General features: G+C 40.7%; 2 protein-coding genes across 2 annotated transcripts in view; one reads left to right on the top strand and one right to left on the bottom strand.

Moving 5' to 3' along the window:
• The window catches only part of Igf2bp3 (insulin like growth factor 2 mRNA binding protein 3), a gene marked incomplete at its 3' end in the record, with an annotated part of 173,543 nt that extends 155,705 nt beyond the window's left edge, over nt 1-17,838 (top strand). The window contains exons 12-15 of the mRNA XM_023709852.1: nt 11,650-11,766; nt 14,941-15,015; nt 16,485-16,616; nt 17,752-17,838. Of these exons, the coding sequence (XP_023565620.1) occupies nt 11,650-11,766; nt 14,941-15,015; nt 16,485-16,616; nt 17,752-17,838 (411 nt within the window). The remainder of the gene's footprint in view (nt 1-11,649; nt 11,767-14,940; nt 15,016-16,484; nt 16,617-17,751) is intronic.
• Malsu1 (mitochondrial assembly of ribosomal large subunit 1) overlaps nt 17,662-17,845 on the bottom strand; it is a 15,856-nt gene continuing 15,672 nt past the window's right edge. Inside the window, exon 6 of the mRNA XM_004626564.2 lies at nt 17,662-17,809. The gene's annotated coding sequence lies outside the window, so the exon portion shown is untranslated. The remainder of the gene's footprint in view (nt 17,810-17,845) is intronic.

Below are 17,845 nucleotides of genomic sequence, written 5' to 3'. Positions count from 1 at the left end.
AAAAAAAAAAAAAAAAGAATGGAGGAAGAGGGCCAGCAAGATAGCTCAGCAGACTAAGCACCAGCTTAGGCAAGCACAGGCACCAAGGTTCCATCCCCAGCACCACATGCTGTGTCAGCCCCACCCTCGGGTCTGCTCAGCAGGCCGAGTCCAGGTGTGGTGGCACATGCCTGTAATCCCAGTGCTGGGGAGGCTGAAAAGAGGAGGATCACTATGAGTCCGAATTATATAGTGATAACCCTGTACCAAATACATTTTTTAAAAAATGGAGGAGGATGGTGGTGATGTTACTACAGTGAGGCAAGAATAAATATAAGGTGGCTTTTATGGGAATAGGTTAATCTTTACTTCTTACATACTTAAGTCAAATTAGGTGCAGTTAGAAGCAGCCAATGAGAACACAAGAGGTAGGTTTCAAGGATGGGCAAAGGAAATGCTGGTTCTTACAGGAGTAAAACATGGATAGCCTTAGAATTTGTTTTCTTTTTTAAACATTTATTTATTTATTTATTTTGTGTGTGGCCAGCTCAGCCCACCAGGTGGTGGGGCTGGCTGGCATGTGGTGCTGGGGGATTGAACCGCTGTCCCTGTGCTTTGCTTAGCTTAGCTTGTTCTAAGTAGGTGCTTTAGACCACTGAGCCATCTCACCAGCCCCAGAATCTGTTTTCTTTACAGTACTATTGAGCATTTTACTTTATATCTACATGCTTTTGCTAAAATGGAATCCTCAAATTTAAACTTGGGACATCATCACCAGATGCCATCTGAGATCTCTACCATGGGGACCTTTACTCACCCTGTGGGGTAGATTTTTTTTTTTTTTTTTATTTTTTAAGTACAGGGTCTTACTACACAGATCAGACTTGTAGTGATTCTTCTGTTTTCAGTTTTCCAGGCATTGGGATTACAGGCACGTGCCACTATGCCCAGTCAGTTCAGCATGCCCCAGGGGGCAGGGCCAGCATGGGCACGCTGGGGATCAAACCCAGTCTCTGTATTGCTTAGTATTTGCTTTAATCTGCTGAGCCATCTGGCCAGCCATTGGAGTAGATTCTTGAGTCATCAACAGGAAAGAACAGTTTCAAATCTGTGAGGCCAGGGCACATTTATTAGACAAAGTATGACAGGAATAGGAACCAGCGATGCCCCTATCTGGCCCCTATCCCTGGGGAATCTAGTGCAGAGGACTTGGATGATTCGAGTGTAACTTCAGAAAGATCACACACCCCTAAAGCAGGGTGTGATTAATGCTGCACTTCACAGAAGGCCATCAGTAATGAACGTAAAAGAAAAGGAAAATAGTGGTAGCACTGAATGCTACCATTCAATGTCAGAACTGTTGTTCTACTATAAGGAATGTTTACCTGTCTCAAGGGGGGACCTAAATATCAAGGTATAAGATTTGGGCAGATGTCAGTACTGAGTACAAATTCAGAATTCTGAGGACAGTAAGGCCATAGGCAGCACTTTTGAAAGTGTCCAGGTAGGGCTGGAGAGATGGCTCAGTGGTCTAAAGCACCTACTTGAAACAAGCTTGGCAAAGCACAGGGACCGCGGTTCGATCCCCAACACCACATGCCAGCCAGACCCGCCCCCTGGTGGGCTGAGCTGGCCACACACATACACAATAAATAAATGTAATAAATAAAAATAAATAAATATTAAAAAAAAAAAAAAAAGAAAGTGTCCAGGTGCCTTAGGTGTGTAGCTGGGCTATGTGACCTATGGGGGTGAAAGTCCCACTTTGTGAACCAGGGACTCAGGTGTGCAGGGAGCAGCGAGGAGACCTGTGGTTTTATGAAGGTTATCAAGAGTCTTTTGCTACCAGTGTCAGGACTATTGTTCTACTATGAGGAATGTTTACCTGTCTTGAGAGAGGACCTAAATAGCCAAGAGTATTTTCTCTCAACACCAGTATGTGTGAGTGAGGTTTGGGGTAAGCGTAAACACCAACCCCTGGTGGATGCGTGTCCTTTCCTTCTTTCTTGTTCTGTTTTATTTGAGGGTTGTAAAAAGACCAAAACCAAACCTTCTGTCTCTGGAGCACCTGTCATTCCAACTCAGGCACATTTGGAGGCCAACAGACCTCTGTGGGATGCTGCCATCTGTCTGTTTTCGCTCTTCCGAGTCTGTTTTGGCATAGATGCACCAGGATGTGGTTTGGCTGTGTGTTGGGGGGAAATGGCTTCCTGAGTTTTCCCCTTTCATGAGAAGGCTACAGGGGTAGACAGTCTGCAGCTGCCCATGGTTCTGCCCATCTAGGACTCGTGTTTCTGCTGCCTCACATGTAACCGCCTGGCCCATGATGAGTGCTCGAGGTGCAGACACTGTTTGATTGCAGCCAGCGAGAAGCAGAAAGGATCAAAACGTGATGGCAGCATTATTCAAGACAGTGCCTGAGCATTGCTGTTTATACTTCCACTGGCATTGTGTTGGCCAGAAAATAAGGCCTGGCCTTGTCTAGCTGCAAAGAAAGCTGGGAAACAGTCTCTACAGCAGCCCCAAAGAACTCATCAAACACAAGGTAAATTACTAAAGAATAGTAGATGTTTTGGACTATGCCTTGCTGGACTCAGCATTATTAACTATTAAAAGAAACCTCCCAGGAGCCTGGGATGGTGGGTCAGACTGGTAGTCCCAGCATTCTGGGAGGCTAAGGCTGGAGGATCATAAGTTCAAGCCCAGCCTGGGCAATGTGATAACTAAGATCAACCCTGTCTCAGAAAGGGGCTGATGAAGGCCCAGGTTCAGTCTTCAGTGCTCCCCCCATCGTCCCACCAAAAAGAAACCATTCAAGCTTCTGAGTTCTTTCAAAAAGAAGAAACTGTAAGGGCTGATAGTGTAGCATAGTATATACCTACTTGCCTAGCATATACAAGGCCCTAGGCTCAATCCCTAGCACTGCCCGCCCCCACCCCCAAAAGGAGGAACTACAAATGAGAAAACTCCATGTTCCAGATTCCATGCCTACAGGTTATTTTAATCTAATCAAGGTGTAAACACCATTATTCAGAGAATTACTGTGTCTCTGGAGACCATTTTCATGAAAATTTAGTTATAAAATTGTTCAGTTTTACTAATTATTGCTACTGTAACTAACTGTACCCAATTTCTGAATTAAGCTTTACTGTAACTGGGTATATAGAGGAAAAGCATGATGTATGTAGGGTTTTGGGTGTGTGTGTGTGTGTGTGTGTGTGTGTGTTTAGATAGAATCTCACTCTAGTCCAGGCTGGCCTTAAACCCACAGAGATCCTCCTGCCTCAGCCTTGACAGTGTTGGGATTACAAGCATGCACCAGTGCGCCTGGCTTAAGGTTCTGGATTATCCACAGCATCAGGCATGAGTTGGGCTGCCTTCCCCTTGAAGTGGGCTACTGTACTTACCTGCTACATGTACCTAGTGGTCACTACTTTTTGAAATGTAAATACATTGTTTTTAAAGGCAATAGTTAATTTTACTGAAGCCTCAATTTCTTTGCTTAACATTGTTTTGTACAATCCTTTTGACTTCACTTCTTGCCAAAGAACAGTGTTGTGAGTTTGTGGTGTCATTTTAACTGGGCAAAAGAATTAATGGTTGACAGGTACATCTCAGGGTTTAAAGATCCCTTCTGGTATCTCTGCACATTGTTCATGAGGAGCCTGTCATTCCTTCAGTGCTTTCTCAGGGAAGTCAGTTTACTGATAGAGGTCATTTTATCCTTGATATCCTGTGAATCTCTGCTTTTATTTTTTTTTTTAAATGGGTCCTGCCTCCCAAGATGTAGGTTTTGATAGGAAAATATTCCAAAGGAACCAACTCAATATTTTCCTACACTGTTTTCTCTTTTAGAACTACTTCATTTCTCTACTCATTTTTTTCTCTTTTTGCTTTGTAACATTAAAGCAGAATGCTCTATCTTGTTTTTGGATGAGCCCCTTGCCTCTATTCCATTGCAGAGCTCCCCCCTCCAACCCCAGCATTCTCTTCTTCCCGGAACCTGCCAGGTTGACTTTTTTCCAATAGAGCCAAAGAGTTAGTTCTTCCAACAGACAAAAACTCTCTAGTTCCTGCCTGGCAGCTGGCTCACACAGTACTTCATTGGCAAACTTGTAGTTTATAAATGACAGGAAATGCTCCTTTCAGAAATGCTCAAACAGTAGGGAAGAGGGACTTGGCAGCCAGTGAAGCAGTGCAAGAGCTGGAGCTGGCATAATGCACGCTGCCTTAGCTGTACGGTCTTGGCAGTGTGTGGCTGGGTTGGCAGAAGTAAGCCGGTGGACTATTTCTTCCTAGTGCTTATGGCTGTGGGAGCTTCCCAGAGGCTCCAGTGTGAAAGCGTCACCCTGAAATTGCTAACTTGCTGCTTATGACAGAAGCAAGAAAGAGGAACACACTTTGTAGCTTAGTTTAAGCTACTCTTTAAGAAGCAAAATACAGTATAAATTAAAAGGGGTTTTTCGATCAAATAATTATGTCATGAAATCTTTTAGTCCTTTGTAAGGTTTCTTGTGGTGGGTGCACCTCTTTTACTAATAAGTTCCCAAGTAGATAACTCACTACATGTGGCATTACCACTAAGAGGCATGGTTACTTAGTTATGGGCAGGAACCTTTTTGGCTTTTTTTCCCCTTTAAGGACTTCACTATTTTTTGTTCAGGTCATGGAGTTGAATACACTTAGTTAAAACAAACCCCCAAGCCCCCAGGAATACCTGTTTTACAAGCCAAAGGAAGCAGTGGCTCCCTGCCAGGTTCCTGGAGGCTGGTCTCCTTGGCAGGCATGCCTTTGTGATCTTAGATTTTGTTCCCCACAAAGCAAATACGCTTAACCTTGCTGTTTGCTCATACTTGTCTCTCTCACGATAGATGACTAGGAATTCCTCATTGGCAGACTTCACCAGTTATGCAAACTTTAGGTGGAGAAGCTTTGTTCTTCTGTTATTTCAAGCCATAGCATAGTTTGCCAAGAAGTCCAAAGGAAGTTTTGCCGAGAGGCATCTGGCAGAAGCCCACTGGGAAGCAGCTTGTGTCCTGTGAATATCCTTCACCCCTGAAGAATGTATCAAGGGTTTAGAAAGAAGGGTTCAGAACAATGCGACTGAACATGAACTTAAATGTGAGGAATGTGTAAAAAGAAAGTGTCATGCTTGTGGGTTTTATCTAAATCTCTGAGACTTAAATTCATCCGTAGAAGGGGCTTTTTATAACCATTGTTCTAGCTGTTTAGGTTTGTTAAGTAAAAATGAAATCATCTGCTTATCTGGAGCATCCAAATCCCGAAAACTTGGTTTATTGTGCCAAATCCCACATAAGAATGAATTTGTACCAGCTTGTCAAGTAGACAGGCTGTTTATCCCAAGCTCACTTACACACTCAAAGGAGTTCCTTGAAGAGTAGTTCACAGCCAGGATGTACTTGGTGGATAAGAAACTGGAGCAGAGGGAACTGGGTGACCTTCAGAAATGTCTTCATTAAGCTTCAGATGCTTCCTCAGACAATTTTAAGTCACAGTTGCCAAGAGTACACATGGCTGTGTCCGTCATCTCCCAGGGCAGAGAACATGCTTCTAACTCGGCCTGTTCTATCTGATGGATTCTGTTGCTTCTGTTTTCATCCTAATGTGTATTGATTCTTCATGTATTGGCCCTTTGTGTATGTTTTGGTCCTTTCAGCCCTTCTGTACTAACAACCATTTCTTTTCCAGTGTATCACACATTTTTCATAATTTAACCCCCCCCCCAGGAGTGGGGGTTGAACTTGGAGTGCAGAGCTATACTGTTCGCACATCCTAGACAGGGTCTCCCACTGAGTTGCGTGGGCTGGGCTTGAATTTGTGATCCTCCTGCCTTTGGTCTCTTGGATAGCTGGGATTACAGGTGTGCAGCACCACACCTGGCTTTTATAAATGTTTAATTTTCATAGTGAATTTGTACTTCTCATCTTCCCACCTGTAAATCAAAACAAAGACATGGTAGCCTTTCATCACTATGTCAGTAAGATTATTTTGTTCAGCTTTTTAGGCTCCTGCCAAGTTGCGTCTGAGCTTTCTCATAGCAACTGTCTTATGTCTTTAAGGTTAAGACATCAGCTAAGGCTATGCTTTTGGGAACAGGGAACTCTTAAGAGCTTAAGATGGTATCTGGTAAATTAATGTCCTTAGATAAGATTCAGAAATCACTTTCTGGGATTTATACCTGGAAAAAGAGCTTTTTACAAAGCAAGTGAATACTTGGTCTTCTATCTACATGGTAAATTTTTCCCCCCCTTGGGCAGCCAAATCAAGTTCATGTAATAACACCCATTTTTTTTAATCAATTTTTTTGTTGTTTATTTAATTATTTTTTTAATGGTTAATTTTTTTTTCATAATTTTATTGATAAACAGCAATGAGACAGTTTCAAATCAAATCGCTAGGACAGTTTCAATAACTAACACATTGCATACATTCTTCCTAGTGGTTAATTGCTGTACAAGATGCGGACATGATATCTTATTTACAAACACCATTAGAACAAATCCCTCTATTAAGAGAATGTAACTATATATCTATCCTAACCACTTTGAGTACACAGATACAAAATGGACATTCGTCTGTATCCCCTTTTTTTGGTTAAGTTCCATTATTTGAATATTATAGGTGTGTAAACTCAGCAAAATATTCTAAGAGTCCAGTAGTCCATAATAGCATTGGGTCTTCCGCTTCACTGGCAATGTCAGAAATTGTTGACCTGAGTCCCCCACAGCTCAACATAACAGCATGGCTTTACTTCCTATATTTCATCTTCATACTTTTCTGCTGGATGGTTAAGACCAAGGTAAAACAGGACCTATGCAACACGAGTTGTAGCTTTTGGGTCTGATAAGGTCAGTGAAATCCCCTCAGGATTTATCCTGAGATCCTGGATGTCAGATTGTAGAACCTTTGTCAGTGTCAGCCATGTAGATGAGTCACGGCCATTGCTTGGCCAATGTGCTCTCTGTGAAAGCCTGAGAGAATGTTTTCTCTCCATGTGACTCTCCTTAGGCACACTCTACATCATTGATCACTTTCCTCTTTGGCCCCATAATCTCCCTGATCAGAAAATTTGGGACACTGCTGAGTTACATGACGTTACAGTACAAGTTCTCATATGTCCTGAGTCTTAATTGACCTTGGAAGGCTAGGGCCAAAAAGTTGACTTTCCTTGCAGCCTTCCTTTTTCTCCAATTTGGTCTGCAAACTTAGGTTGTTAACCATCCCATTTTTGTTTCATATTATCTTTACTGTGCAGGGCCCTATGCTATTATTTCTTCACTGTCAATTATTTTACTCTTCTAGAGTAATGTGTATTTGTAAACATTAAATTTCTTTCTGGTATAAGACTAAGAATCACACAGTCATGATGTACTATGGGTAGATCTATGCTAATTACACATTAGATTTAGTCTAAATGTTAAAAAGGTCTTTACTACCATCACCAAACCAACAACAACAAGACGTGTGTGTTTAGAACATGTGCCCACACACAGAATACCTGTTATCTCAGCAACTTGGGAGGCTGAGGCAAAGGCTTTCAAGCTTGAACCCAGCCTGGCCAACTTAACTTAGCAAGACCCGGTCTCAAAGTGAAAATAAATGAGTTTGTAGATACAGCATGTGATCAGGCCCTAAATTCAATCTCCAGTGCTTCTAGTGCCCATGGTATGTTAAACTGTCCAATAAACCTGGGGAACACCAGAGAACTTTATCAAGGTATAAAGAACATATCATAGCTGTGGTATATCTCATGATACCTATGCTAAAAAAGTAATTTAGAAACAAGCAAGTCAGAACATTGAATCTGGGTTAACTTTCACATGAATATGGTATATGAGGTGTCACTGAAATACATTGTGATTTAAATATTACATTAAAACACACATTGCCATTCCCTTCAAATGACTCCCTTTCACTTTGAACACGTTTATCCTGTCATTCTTGCCACTTCCTGAAGCAGCTCTGGAAGTGTTCTCTGGTATGAGGTCTGTATAGAGTGGCAACTGCAGTGATTGCTACTACCAAGTGCCCTCCAACAGAAAGGCAGCCTCGTAACAAGCATTGCCCTGTGTCCTCATCTCCCTTACTCACTGGATCTGGCATTGTATGACTCCTAGCTCTTTCCCACACTCAAAATGACTAAGGAAAGTAAACAGTTTTGAGTCAACTCAGGATATCAAGGCAGCCCTTAGTATTATTCCCTAGTTACTGTGAACTGATCAGGCTTGCAATCTCCCAATAAAGGCTTAAATAAAATGAGTCAAGTGGTACAATTTTAGGGCTCCAGGAGGATCAAAATTCTTCAACAAAATTCGAGATTCTTTGGGGCCTGAGACAAAGATCTTTGGGAGGTCCATATTTAGTTATCAAGACAAGGGAGATACTGAAGAAAGGCTGAAAACACCGTTCTGTTGACTCATCCTATGCTAAAGCCAGTGTAGAGGGTAAGGGTAGGAGAAACAGCATATCCCAGATGCGCTGTCGGTCAGTTTTCTTCAGAACTCTATTTTCTGTAGTGCTGGTAGTTTCAAAGAAGCACACCACACATGTTGAAGAAAGGACACTTACACGTGTGTGTGTGTGTGTGTGTGCGCGCGCGCGCATGGCTTAGGTGACAAGCCCATTTGCCTTCTCGCCCTATCACATTTCAGTGTGATGTTGGGCTTCTCTAAGATGGCATGTTGATACTCTGTCAGCTCGCTTAGTGCGGTCACGCACACATAGCACCTCACACCAAGGAAATGTAAATGGATCTTGCTACATAGATGGTGTAAACCCTACTCCCTCAGACTTATTTCCTTAGAAACCTGATTTTTTTTTTTTTTTTTTTTTAATTTTTAACCTTTTTTTTCCCTCCGGGTACCAGGGATCAAATTTGGGACCTTGCACTTGCCTTGCTAGGCAGGCGCTTAAGCCACTGAGCTATCTCTTGGGCCCTCTGTGTACTTTTTGCCCACTGCTACTCTTTAAAAAAACAAAAAAACAAAAAAAAAACAAAACCCAAAGATAGCATTCAAATATGTGGTGAATATCTAACTGGAATTATCTGTGGACTGAGCTGGATGCTTTGTTAAAGTCTGTTGATTTAAAAAAAGAAAAAAAAAAAAAAAAAGTCTGTTGATTTAAAATCAACTGTGCTCATCCCTGTTCCTAGTTCTGCTGCTAAAATATAATGGGAAACTACACATACACTACAGGGATGAGCTAAATTAGATGTGGTGTATCTGCTCTGTCAGTAGTGAGGCAAGCACATGGGAATAACATGGGAACGTAGGGTGAGGATATATTTAGATAAAAAAGCAAATTGGAATATTATTTGTACTGTATCTGTGTTTCCTCAAATTTTTACACTTGAACTTAGCTAAAAGGCTGAGAAGCAATTCCTCAAATTTTTAATACTTATTCCCACTGGCCCCAGAAAACATCTATCCATTTTTAGCTCCCCTGGTCTGTATCCTCACTGGGATTTAATTCTTTCTGATCATTTGGATGGAAAGAACTAGTTGGTAAAACTGTGGGGTTGGTACTTTATTTGTACTGTAAGTTTTTCTGATTTATAATTCCTAGATAATGGTTTTGACATTTTCCAGTTTGCCCACATACCTTATCTTGTCCTAAAGTGTTATTTTCCATTTCTCTCTTTTATTGGTAAATAAGCAAAAGTTACTTATAGTCAAAGAATGAATACTTTTATTGTTTCTGGAATGCTAATTTAATTTTTACAAAACATTCAATGGCAACACACTAAAGACTTAAAAAATTACTAAAATAAGAAAACAGGTAAGCAGGTAGCAGAGTTGGTCGTTTAGTGATTTAAGATGACAGTAGTTGACATGCCACTTAAGAAACATGGAACACATTTTGAAAAGCAGCAAGCATCCAATCCAGAAATTTTCATCTGAGACTTTTTTTTAACTTGTAAACCTCATAGGTCTAGAGAATAAGACTCTTTAGATTTGAGCCAACACATTTAAAATTCCCTTCAAGAAGTGGAGGCTACACTGAGGGATAAATGGAATCACTATGCATCCAAGTATAGGCTCTGCTGACGACTTTTTAGGATCTCTCCAAGAATTTGTGATTCCTAGTGCCAATTCTCTGCCCTTACTCAGGGCTGATTGCCACTAGTAAAGTTTAGGGATGGATAAGAGGGCCGGAGATGGCTCAGTGGAAAAAGCGCTTCCCTGGCAAGCGCAAGGGCCTGAGTTCAATCCCCGGTTCCACCAAAAAAAAAAAAAAAAAAAAATTAGGGATGGGGTTGCCAGAGTATTTCACTCAGGGCTGTGAATTTTGGGGGGTAAAAGGTGTGGTGTCATTTGGTAAAAATGACAGTTCATTCTACACATAGTAAAAATGTTAGAACCCAATGATGCTATTTTGACATAGTCTCAAAAAATGTGTAAAATAATCAAAATTCTAGGTATTCCCCTGGTTTGAGAATTTGAATGTAAAACTGTTAGCATAGTTTTTTTTTTTTTAAGACAAAGTGATTAGGTTAAAACAAATAACTGTTTCATGACTGTGTGGACATATCACTGTACCAATGAGTTAAACACAGTACCTGGAAACGGATTTCACAGTAGTAGTAGAAGATTCAAGAATCCTGTGAAGTGTTTATCTCATCACTTACATTTACACTCCTTATTACAAACATCTTCTAGTGCCTCTAGAAATGTTAGTTTATTAGGGATAGTTTTTTTTAAAAAAATGCACACTGTACTTTTAGTATTTAAGTTGTAAATATCCCACTATCTCTTTGGATACGTTTTTGAAATTAAACTTATCCTTGTAAGGGCTTACAACTATTGTTGGTGAACAAAGCATAAACTGGATGCATCTGAGCACGGTCCCTGCATTTTGGAACTCTGGGCTCACTCACGTGCGCTACTAAACCTTCTGCTGACCCAATGACAGGTCTAGCCATTGAGCTCTTCAGTTCTCTTCATGTTCTTTAGCTCTGCCAGACTGAGTATGCAGGAGACTTGAGCCGAGCACAGGTGGCTGGAGATGGTGAAAGAATGAGGTGTACAGAGGAGAATCCACGGAGGGTGGAGTTAGCTTTAAAATGGTTTCTAATGTGTGTAAGATGCTAAGGGAAGCCAGATAAAATCACATTGGAAAGTACCTTATGGCATTTCACTACTAGAAAGCTCTCTTCTAACCCTGCCTGTGCTTGTGTATGAATGTGCATTAAGTGTGCACACGACTTAGGCATATATAATGAGATTTAGGGGCTTTTCTCTTAGAGAACAATCTACTGTGTAGAAGCAAAATTTACATGAGCTAGTGTCCTTTAATGCTGCCATGGTTTTGATGTATAGTCCAGAATTCCATTTACTTGTCAAGAAACTACTATGGGTATTTTTGTTTAAACTTTACGTTTACCTTTCTTTTAAACCCATAACTTAGTGATATTTTAAACTTTAATACATATATAAAGTTGTAAATATAAATGTTTTTAAAATGCTTATACACATACATATACACATACATCTTCTTGAATGTTAGACTTTCATCAGTGTGGTAGATTTTCTTAACTTTTCTAGTATTCTTATAAATGAGAATGTGCTCATCCCAGTGATTTTAAAAACATTAAAAAGCCTGATATGTAGCAAATACGTATGTATGTCCTGGCTTTTTTTTTGACAGCAATCAGAAACGGAGACTGTGCATCTGTTCATCCCAGCCCTATCAGTTGGCGCCATTATCGGCAAGCAGGGCCAGCACATCAAACAGCTTTCTCGCTTTGCAGGAGCTTCAATTAAGGTACTGTTCTGCCAACTGTGGCTCTCCTGGATATTTGATGAAATTACAGAAAGATGAATCTTCTTTCCACTTTATAAAGAAAATCCCAAACAACAGTGGCTTAAACGAAGCAAATTAACTTCCCTTCCCAGGAAAATTGGCCTGGAGGTAAGCAATCCAGGGCTGGATGGTGGCTGTGCCTCGCCAAGGACTTGGACCTTCATGGATCCAGGTGACACCATTCAGTGTTTCAGTATTTTGAGGATCAAATCTGTTGTCCATCAGTAGGACAGAAAGGACGACAGTGCCTTTCTACCTGGTGAAATTTGCTTAGTTGCTCTGAGAAAATCTATATATATAAATCTCAGCACTAAGACATTGTCCAAAACTGGATAAAGCTGAAGGGGCAGAGAAGACTAGGCTATTCAGCGAGGCAAACAGCCTACTGTAGTGCCACTGGCAGAGGACAGCCAAATGGCATCTGCTCCAATAGGTCATTCATTGTGTACTCTGAACATTTTGTGTTTCAGTGTGCTGGGCAATATTAAACATGGTTCTTTCATTTTAGGGAAATAGACTGACAGGTTTGATGTAAGAAAGCTATCAGAGGTTTTGATGATGTTTCATAAAGCTTTTAGAAGATCAATTAAAAAACAGTATACTTAGCGTACAATCCATAAATCCTGCTCCCAAAACATAGATACACATGGCAGAACACACAAGCACACATGTGCCCACCTATAAAGACTTTATTGCAACTCCACAAATAAAATCCAAATGTCCAACTGGTGAAAGAATAAAGTATGTTCCATCTGCACAGTATTATTGAGTACTAGAAAGGAACCAACTATGTACTGATAAAATAATTTGGAGATCTCATGCAGAATGCCGAGGGAAAGGACGCATACTGTATGATTCCACTTACATGATAATTCTGGAAAAAGCAGGGCTACAGGGAGAATATACTGGTGGTTGCTAAGAAGGAGGGAAAGAAGAGGAGGAAGTGAAAATAACAAGGCTTCCAGAGAAGACTGAGTGGTGAGTGAGGTAATCAGTCCGTAAGTTGATCATAGAGGTTACAACATGAGTATGCATCTGTCTCTTCCTAGAGCTGGGCACCACGGGAGTGACTTTTACTGTATGCATATTAAATAATTACAATTCAAAGCACAGAAAAATAGTCCTTACATACATCCTTTCAGCAAGAGAGAACAAAACCCAGGAAAAGAAACCTAGCCAAAATAAGTGGGAAAAGGCAAAAAAGACAGTAAGATCAAGTGAGGACCTGATTTTACTATTCTGCTAGTTTCATAATTGAATTTAAAAAAAAGCTTCTGTGTCTGGGAGAGAAGGTGCAGGCCTGCACTCTGTAAGCAGAGGCAGGAGGATCAAAATAAACACACAAAATGAAATCTCTGAGATGTGCTGATACACAAAAAAATCCTGGTAGATCCATTTTGGAAAAACTGCAATGAACAGTTCTTGTATAAGAATTGGTTATTAAAGTCTTTTTTTTTCTGGCGAAATCTTGTCAGTCTGGTATAGGTCCCCTCCTGCCTAGCACCCCATCTCTCCAGCACTAGGGATTGGACTTAGGGCCTTCACACTGAGCTACATCCCTGGCATTTTTAAATTTTGAGACAGGGTCTCTTTAATAGCTTATGCTAAGCTTGGTCTTGGGATCCTCCATCTTCAGCCTTCCAGAGTGCCAGGATTACTAGCATGCACCATCATACCCAGCTACAAATGTTTATTTTCCTCCCGTCCCCTCCCCACCTCTCCCCTCCCTACCTCTTCTTTCCCCTCTTCTTTCTTTTTTTTTGGGGGGGGGTCTTTTTGAGAGAGGGAGCTCATTTTATTTTTAAAATTTTATTTATTTATTTTTTGGTGGTATCAGGGATCAAACTCAGAACCTTGTGCTTGCCAGGCAAACACTTATTCCACTGAGCTATCTCCCTGGCCCCTTGAGCTCATTTTATAGCCCAGGCTGGTCTCAAATTCACAATGATCCTGCCTCAGCCTCCCAAGTGCTGGGATTACAGGTATGAGTCACCATATCCAGCTGAACATTTTCAAGAGATGTTGAAAATGTTTTTGGTGGGGCTGGAGAGATAGCTCAGTAGAATAAGTGCTTTCCTGGCCAAGCGCAAGGGCCTGAATTCAATCCCAGTTCTGCCCCCCACCCCCCCAAATGTTTTTGGTTTTCCATAGTCTGAAATATATAATCTGAAAGGCTGAAAAAATACATTTACATATGGGCACATTTAGATACAGATATACCTTATTAGACAAATGTCACCAAACTGTCACTTATGTTCACTTGATATTTACATTATTAATTTTATCCCACACAAGCAATCCAGTGATAAGAAAAATACAACCTTAACTGCACACTTAAAAGACATAGACTTCATGGATCACAGGGCATGTGCTTTTTTCAGGTTTTGAGAGATTATATGTAGCAATTTATATTCCTAGTTTCTGTGTATGAGTTCCCTTTTCCCCAGCTCTATCAGCAGTAATGACAAAGGTGTTTACAAAATAGAACAGCAGGAGTGGGCAATGTTGCTATGTGGCAAAGCACTGGGCTAATTTGTGTCCTGGGTTCAATCTTTCCACTACATTAAAAAAAAAAAAATCCAGTTTGAAAGTTGAACAATGATTTTTTTTTTTTTTAACAATGAAAACAGCAAAGTCTGTATTTACATTTATCCTGCTTAATTTATTTCATGTTATTCCCAGTGTGTATACCTGGGGTGTAATTTACTCCTTGGCTTATAAACCTGGCAAACAATATGTAAATACGAAATCAAGTTTCCTTTTTAAATGATGCAAAAGGAGCTCAGCAACCTAGACAGTATTTTTAGAAAACAATGCCCTTTCTTCTGAAAATTAGAAAAAGCTATAGAATGTCGAGTCTCAAAACAGGCTTCTAGGCTTGCAGTCTCCAGGCTTATAGAAGCCAGGTGGGTTGTGAAGCATACTCGCGTGCTGCTAGTGTACTGATTCTAAACTCGGGCATCTGAAACAGCAGTGCCCCAGCTGGCTTGGTTACTGTCTGATCAAAGGCTGGGCTACTCTAGTAGAGCCTCCGTGTCTGTTAGTCACATTGCTGGTGTCAGACTGGTCGGCCTAAGGTGTCTATCATTGACACTTGGAAGTGTTATAACCTTTTGGGGATGGGGTCTGTTACAGATTGCTCCAGCTGAAGCGCCTGATGCTAAAGTGAGGATGGTGATCATCACTGGACCACCAGAGGCTCAGTTCAAGGTATGTGCACAGGTACACATGGTGGGGTGAGCGACAGTGCCTTTGCAGAACAGGTACATAGACTCTGAAAAGCCACATCTAAGATCAAAGAACTATACTCATATTACTGCATGTTTCTCCTTGGTGGTTTTACTCTTATAGCTGGAATTACTGTCTTGTAACCACTGTAAGCTCATTTGGTGAGAAATTCAGTTATTTCCATGTATCCTCCAATTACCATATTATAGTAATCCTCAGGAGGTGGAGGCAGGAGCATGAGTTGAAGGACAGCCTGAACTTTACATAGTTGAAATCCTCTCTCAAAATTAAAAAAAAAAAGTTAAAAGGGGTAACACTTACGCCATAATGGTTAAATCTCTCACGTGATCAGTTACAATTTAATACTATTTTAGCAACCTAAGGAATAGTTAACCTACTAATCTAAATTTTTCTCATAAATTCAAAAGTTTCTGTTTTAGATAGCAGCAGATATTCCTAGTGTTCTTTGTGCTAATAGCTACACCTTTGATCTGAGACATTATGGATGGATGGCATGAAGTACAGCAAGATAAACTTTGTCTTTTCTTTAATCTCCTAAAATGAGATTGGCATTTCTACACTGATAACTTTTTTTTTTTTTTTTTTGGAGGAACCGGGGATTGAACTCAGGCCCCTGCGCTTGCCAGAGAAGCACTTATTCCACTGAGCCATCTCCCGGCCCCACTGATAACATTTTTGTGGATTGCTTTTGCAACCTGTCAGATGAGACCTGGTTTTGTTTGCTCTGGTGTTACTACAGAAAGCTAATGAGTACACCTAACAGACAGTGTTGTTATGTCACACCTATAATGTATATGGTAGCTGATAGAATATGTTGGTTTATAAATATACATGTTAACTTGACTTCAGAGCCTATTTACAGCAGAAATTGCTTGGCTAAGAATTAAGAAACATGTTTACACAGAATATTCCTCTCACTAGGTTTCTAACTGGCCATTTAGACATCAGCATTGCTCTTCATGAGCCTGGCACAGCTGGCTGTATAGTTCTTGCCCAGTCCTTCCTTCTGGCTGTTACCCAGGCAGGTGGTAAATTCACAATACTCCTGCCTCAGCCTGAGTTGTTGGGATTATAGGCACGACCAGAGTCTTGCTCTCGTCTCTTTGCTCAAGAAAAATGCAATTTATTTCTCCTTACCAAATGAGTTTTTATTTTTCAAGCTTGCAGTAAAGATGGGCCATTTTCCCACAAGAAAATGTGTTTTACGTAGATACTAATTGCCTTTAGCTGTTTTCATCAGAGGAATATGGCTTATCTTTCATCAATCATTGCTACCTTATGGGTGGTACATGCAGTTAGTGTCACTTTCCAGGGCTCCTTAACTTTTATGATCTCTTTTATGCTGTCTTCAGCATTCCAGTTAGATTTAGTTCAACTTTTGTTGGAATAAAACATGAATGGCACTGACAGGCTGTACTTTTTGCCTGCAGGCTCAGGGAAGAATTTATGGAAAAATTAAAGAAGAAAATTTTGTTAGTCCTAAAGAAGAAGTGAAACTTGAAGCTCATATCAGAGTGCCATCCTTTGCTGCTGGCAGAGTTATTGGAAAAGGAGGCAAAACGGCAAGTACTTCAGCAAAACCTGTGCAGTGGTATGAAAGGGAAAGCATTGAAAGGTACTTAGGAGTTCCAAGTCCCTGAATTTTGGCTAATTTATAAAAAAACAAGACCATCTTGACAAAGGTTTGGAGAAAACTATTACTTGAGTGCTGGTGTCAGCTACTTGTGAAAGTAATGTGTCTTTCAGATGACTGACAGAAACATCCTGTATTTGTGGTTTTTTTTTTTGGGGGGGGGGCTAGCTCAGAATGCCTTCAGGGCATGTTTAGCTGGCTGCAGTTGTGGGGATCGAACCACAGCAACCTGAGGCTGACTGCTTTGTTGAAGCAGCCACTTAAACAACTGAGCTAAGGGGCAGGGGCAGGCCCCAATATCCTGTATTTGTAAAGAGCATTCAGCATCATTCTGTTGTTACAACTGAAGCTTTTCCTTTTTATTATATAAACACTTAAAGGACATGAATGAATTGAAAATTTTAAAATTTTATCTATGATTCTGTTGAAGAAAAAGCAAATAGCTTCCAGTCTTCTTATAACATGTCATTTCCAAAACTACAGGTTTTTTTTCTGTATTTAGGATAGGGTCTTACTATGTAGATCAGACTTGTAGTGATTCTGTTTTCAGCCTCCCAAGTGCTGAGATTACAGGTGCGCTGTACTACGCAGTCTCAATTGCCATCTCGGTGCACCCTGGGGGAGGAGCTGGCACGGCATGCCAGGGATCGAACCCCAGCCACTGCACTCCGCCTAAGTAGGCACTTTAGTCCACTGAGCTATCAGGCCAGCCCACTACTTACTATTTATTTATTTATTGATTGATTGCAGAACTGGGGATTGAACTCAGGCCCTTGTGCTTGCCAGGCAAGTGCTTGTTCTACTGAGCCATCTCCCCGGCCCCACTACTTACAATTTTAAAGTCACTAAAAAAGCGTATACTTTGTAATTATATTACCAGGATTTGAATCTGGTTTTGCCATTTACACGTCTAAATGAACAAATAAAATAGTTCTAATAATCTTAAAATGGGGAAAGTGTTGTTACTTACAAAGCCACAGCTCAGTGTCTCATGTATAGTAAGTGCTTAGGAAATAGTAATATTCTTAAAATGCTGCTTACCATGATCTGTGTTTTTCTTTCAGGTGAATGAACTCCAGAATCTGTCAAGTGCTGAGGTTGTTGTCCCTCGTGACCAGACACCTGATGAGAATGACCAAGTGGTTGTCAAAATAACTG

This window comes from Octodon degus, unplaced genomic scaffold, assembly GCF_000260255.1.
Source record: "Octodon degus isolate 3935 unplaced genomic scaffold, OctDeg1.0 scaffold00015, whole genome shotgun sequence".
NCBI classification, from domain to species: Eukaryota; Metazoa; Chordata; class Mammalia; order Rodentia; family Octodontidae; genus Octodon; species Octodon degus.
Note: the sequence above shows the minus strand (reverse complement) of the source record. Positions and strands in the feature narration are given on the sequence as shown.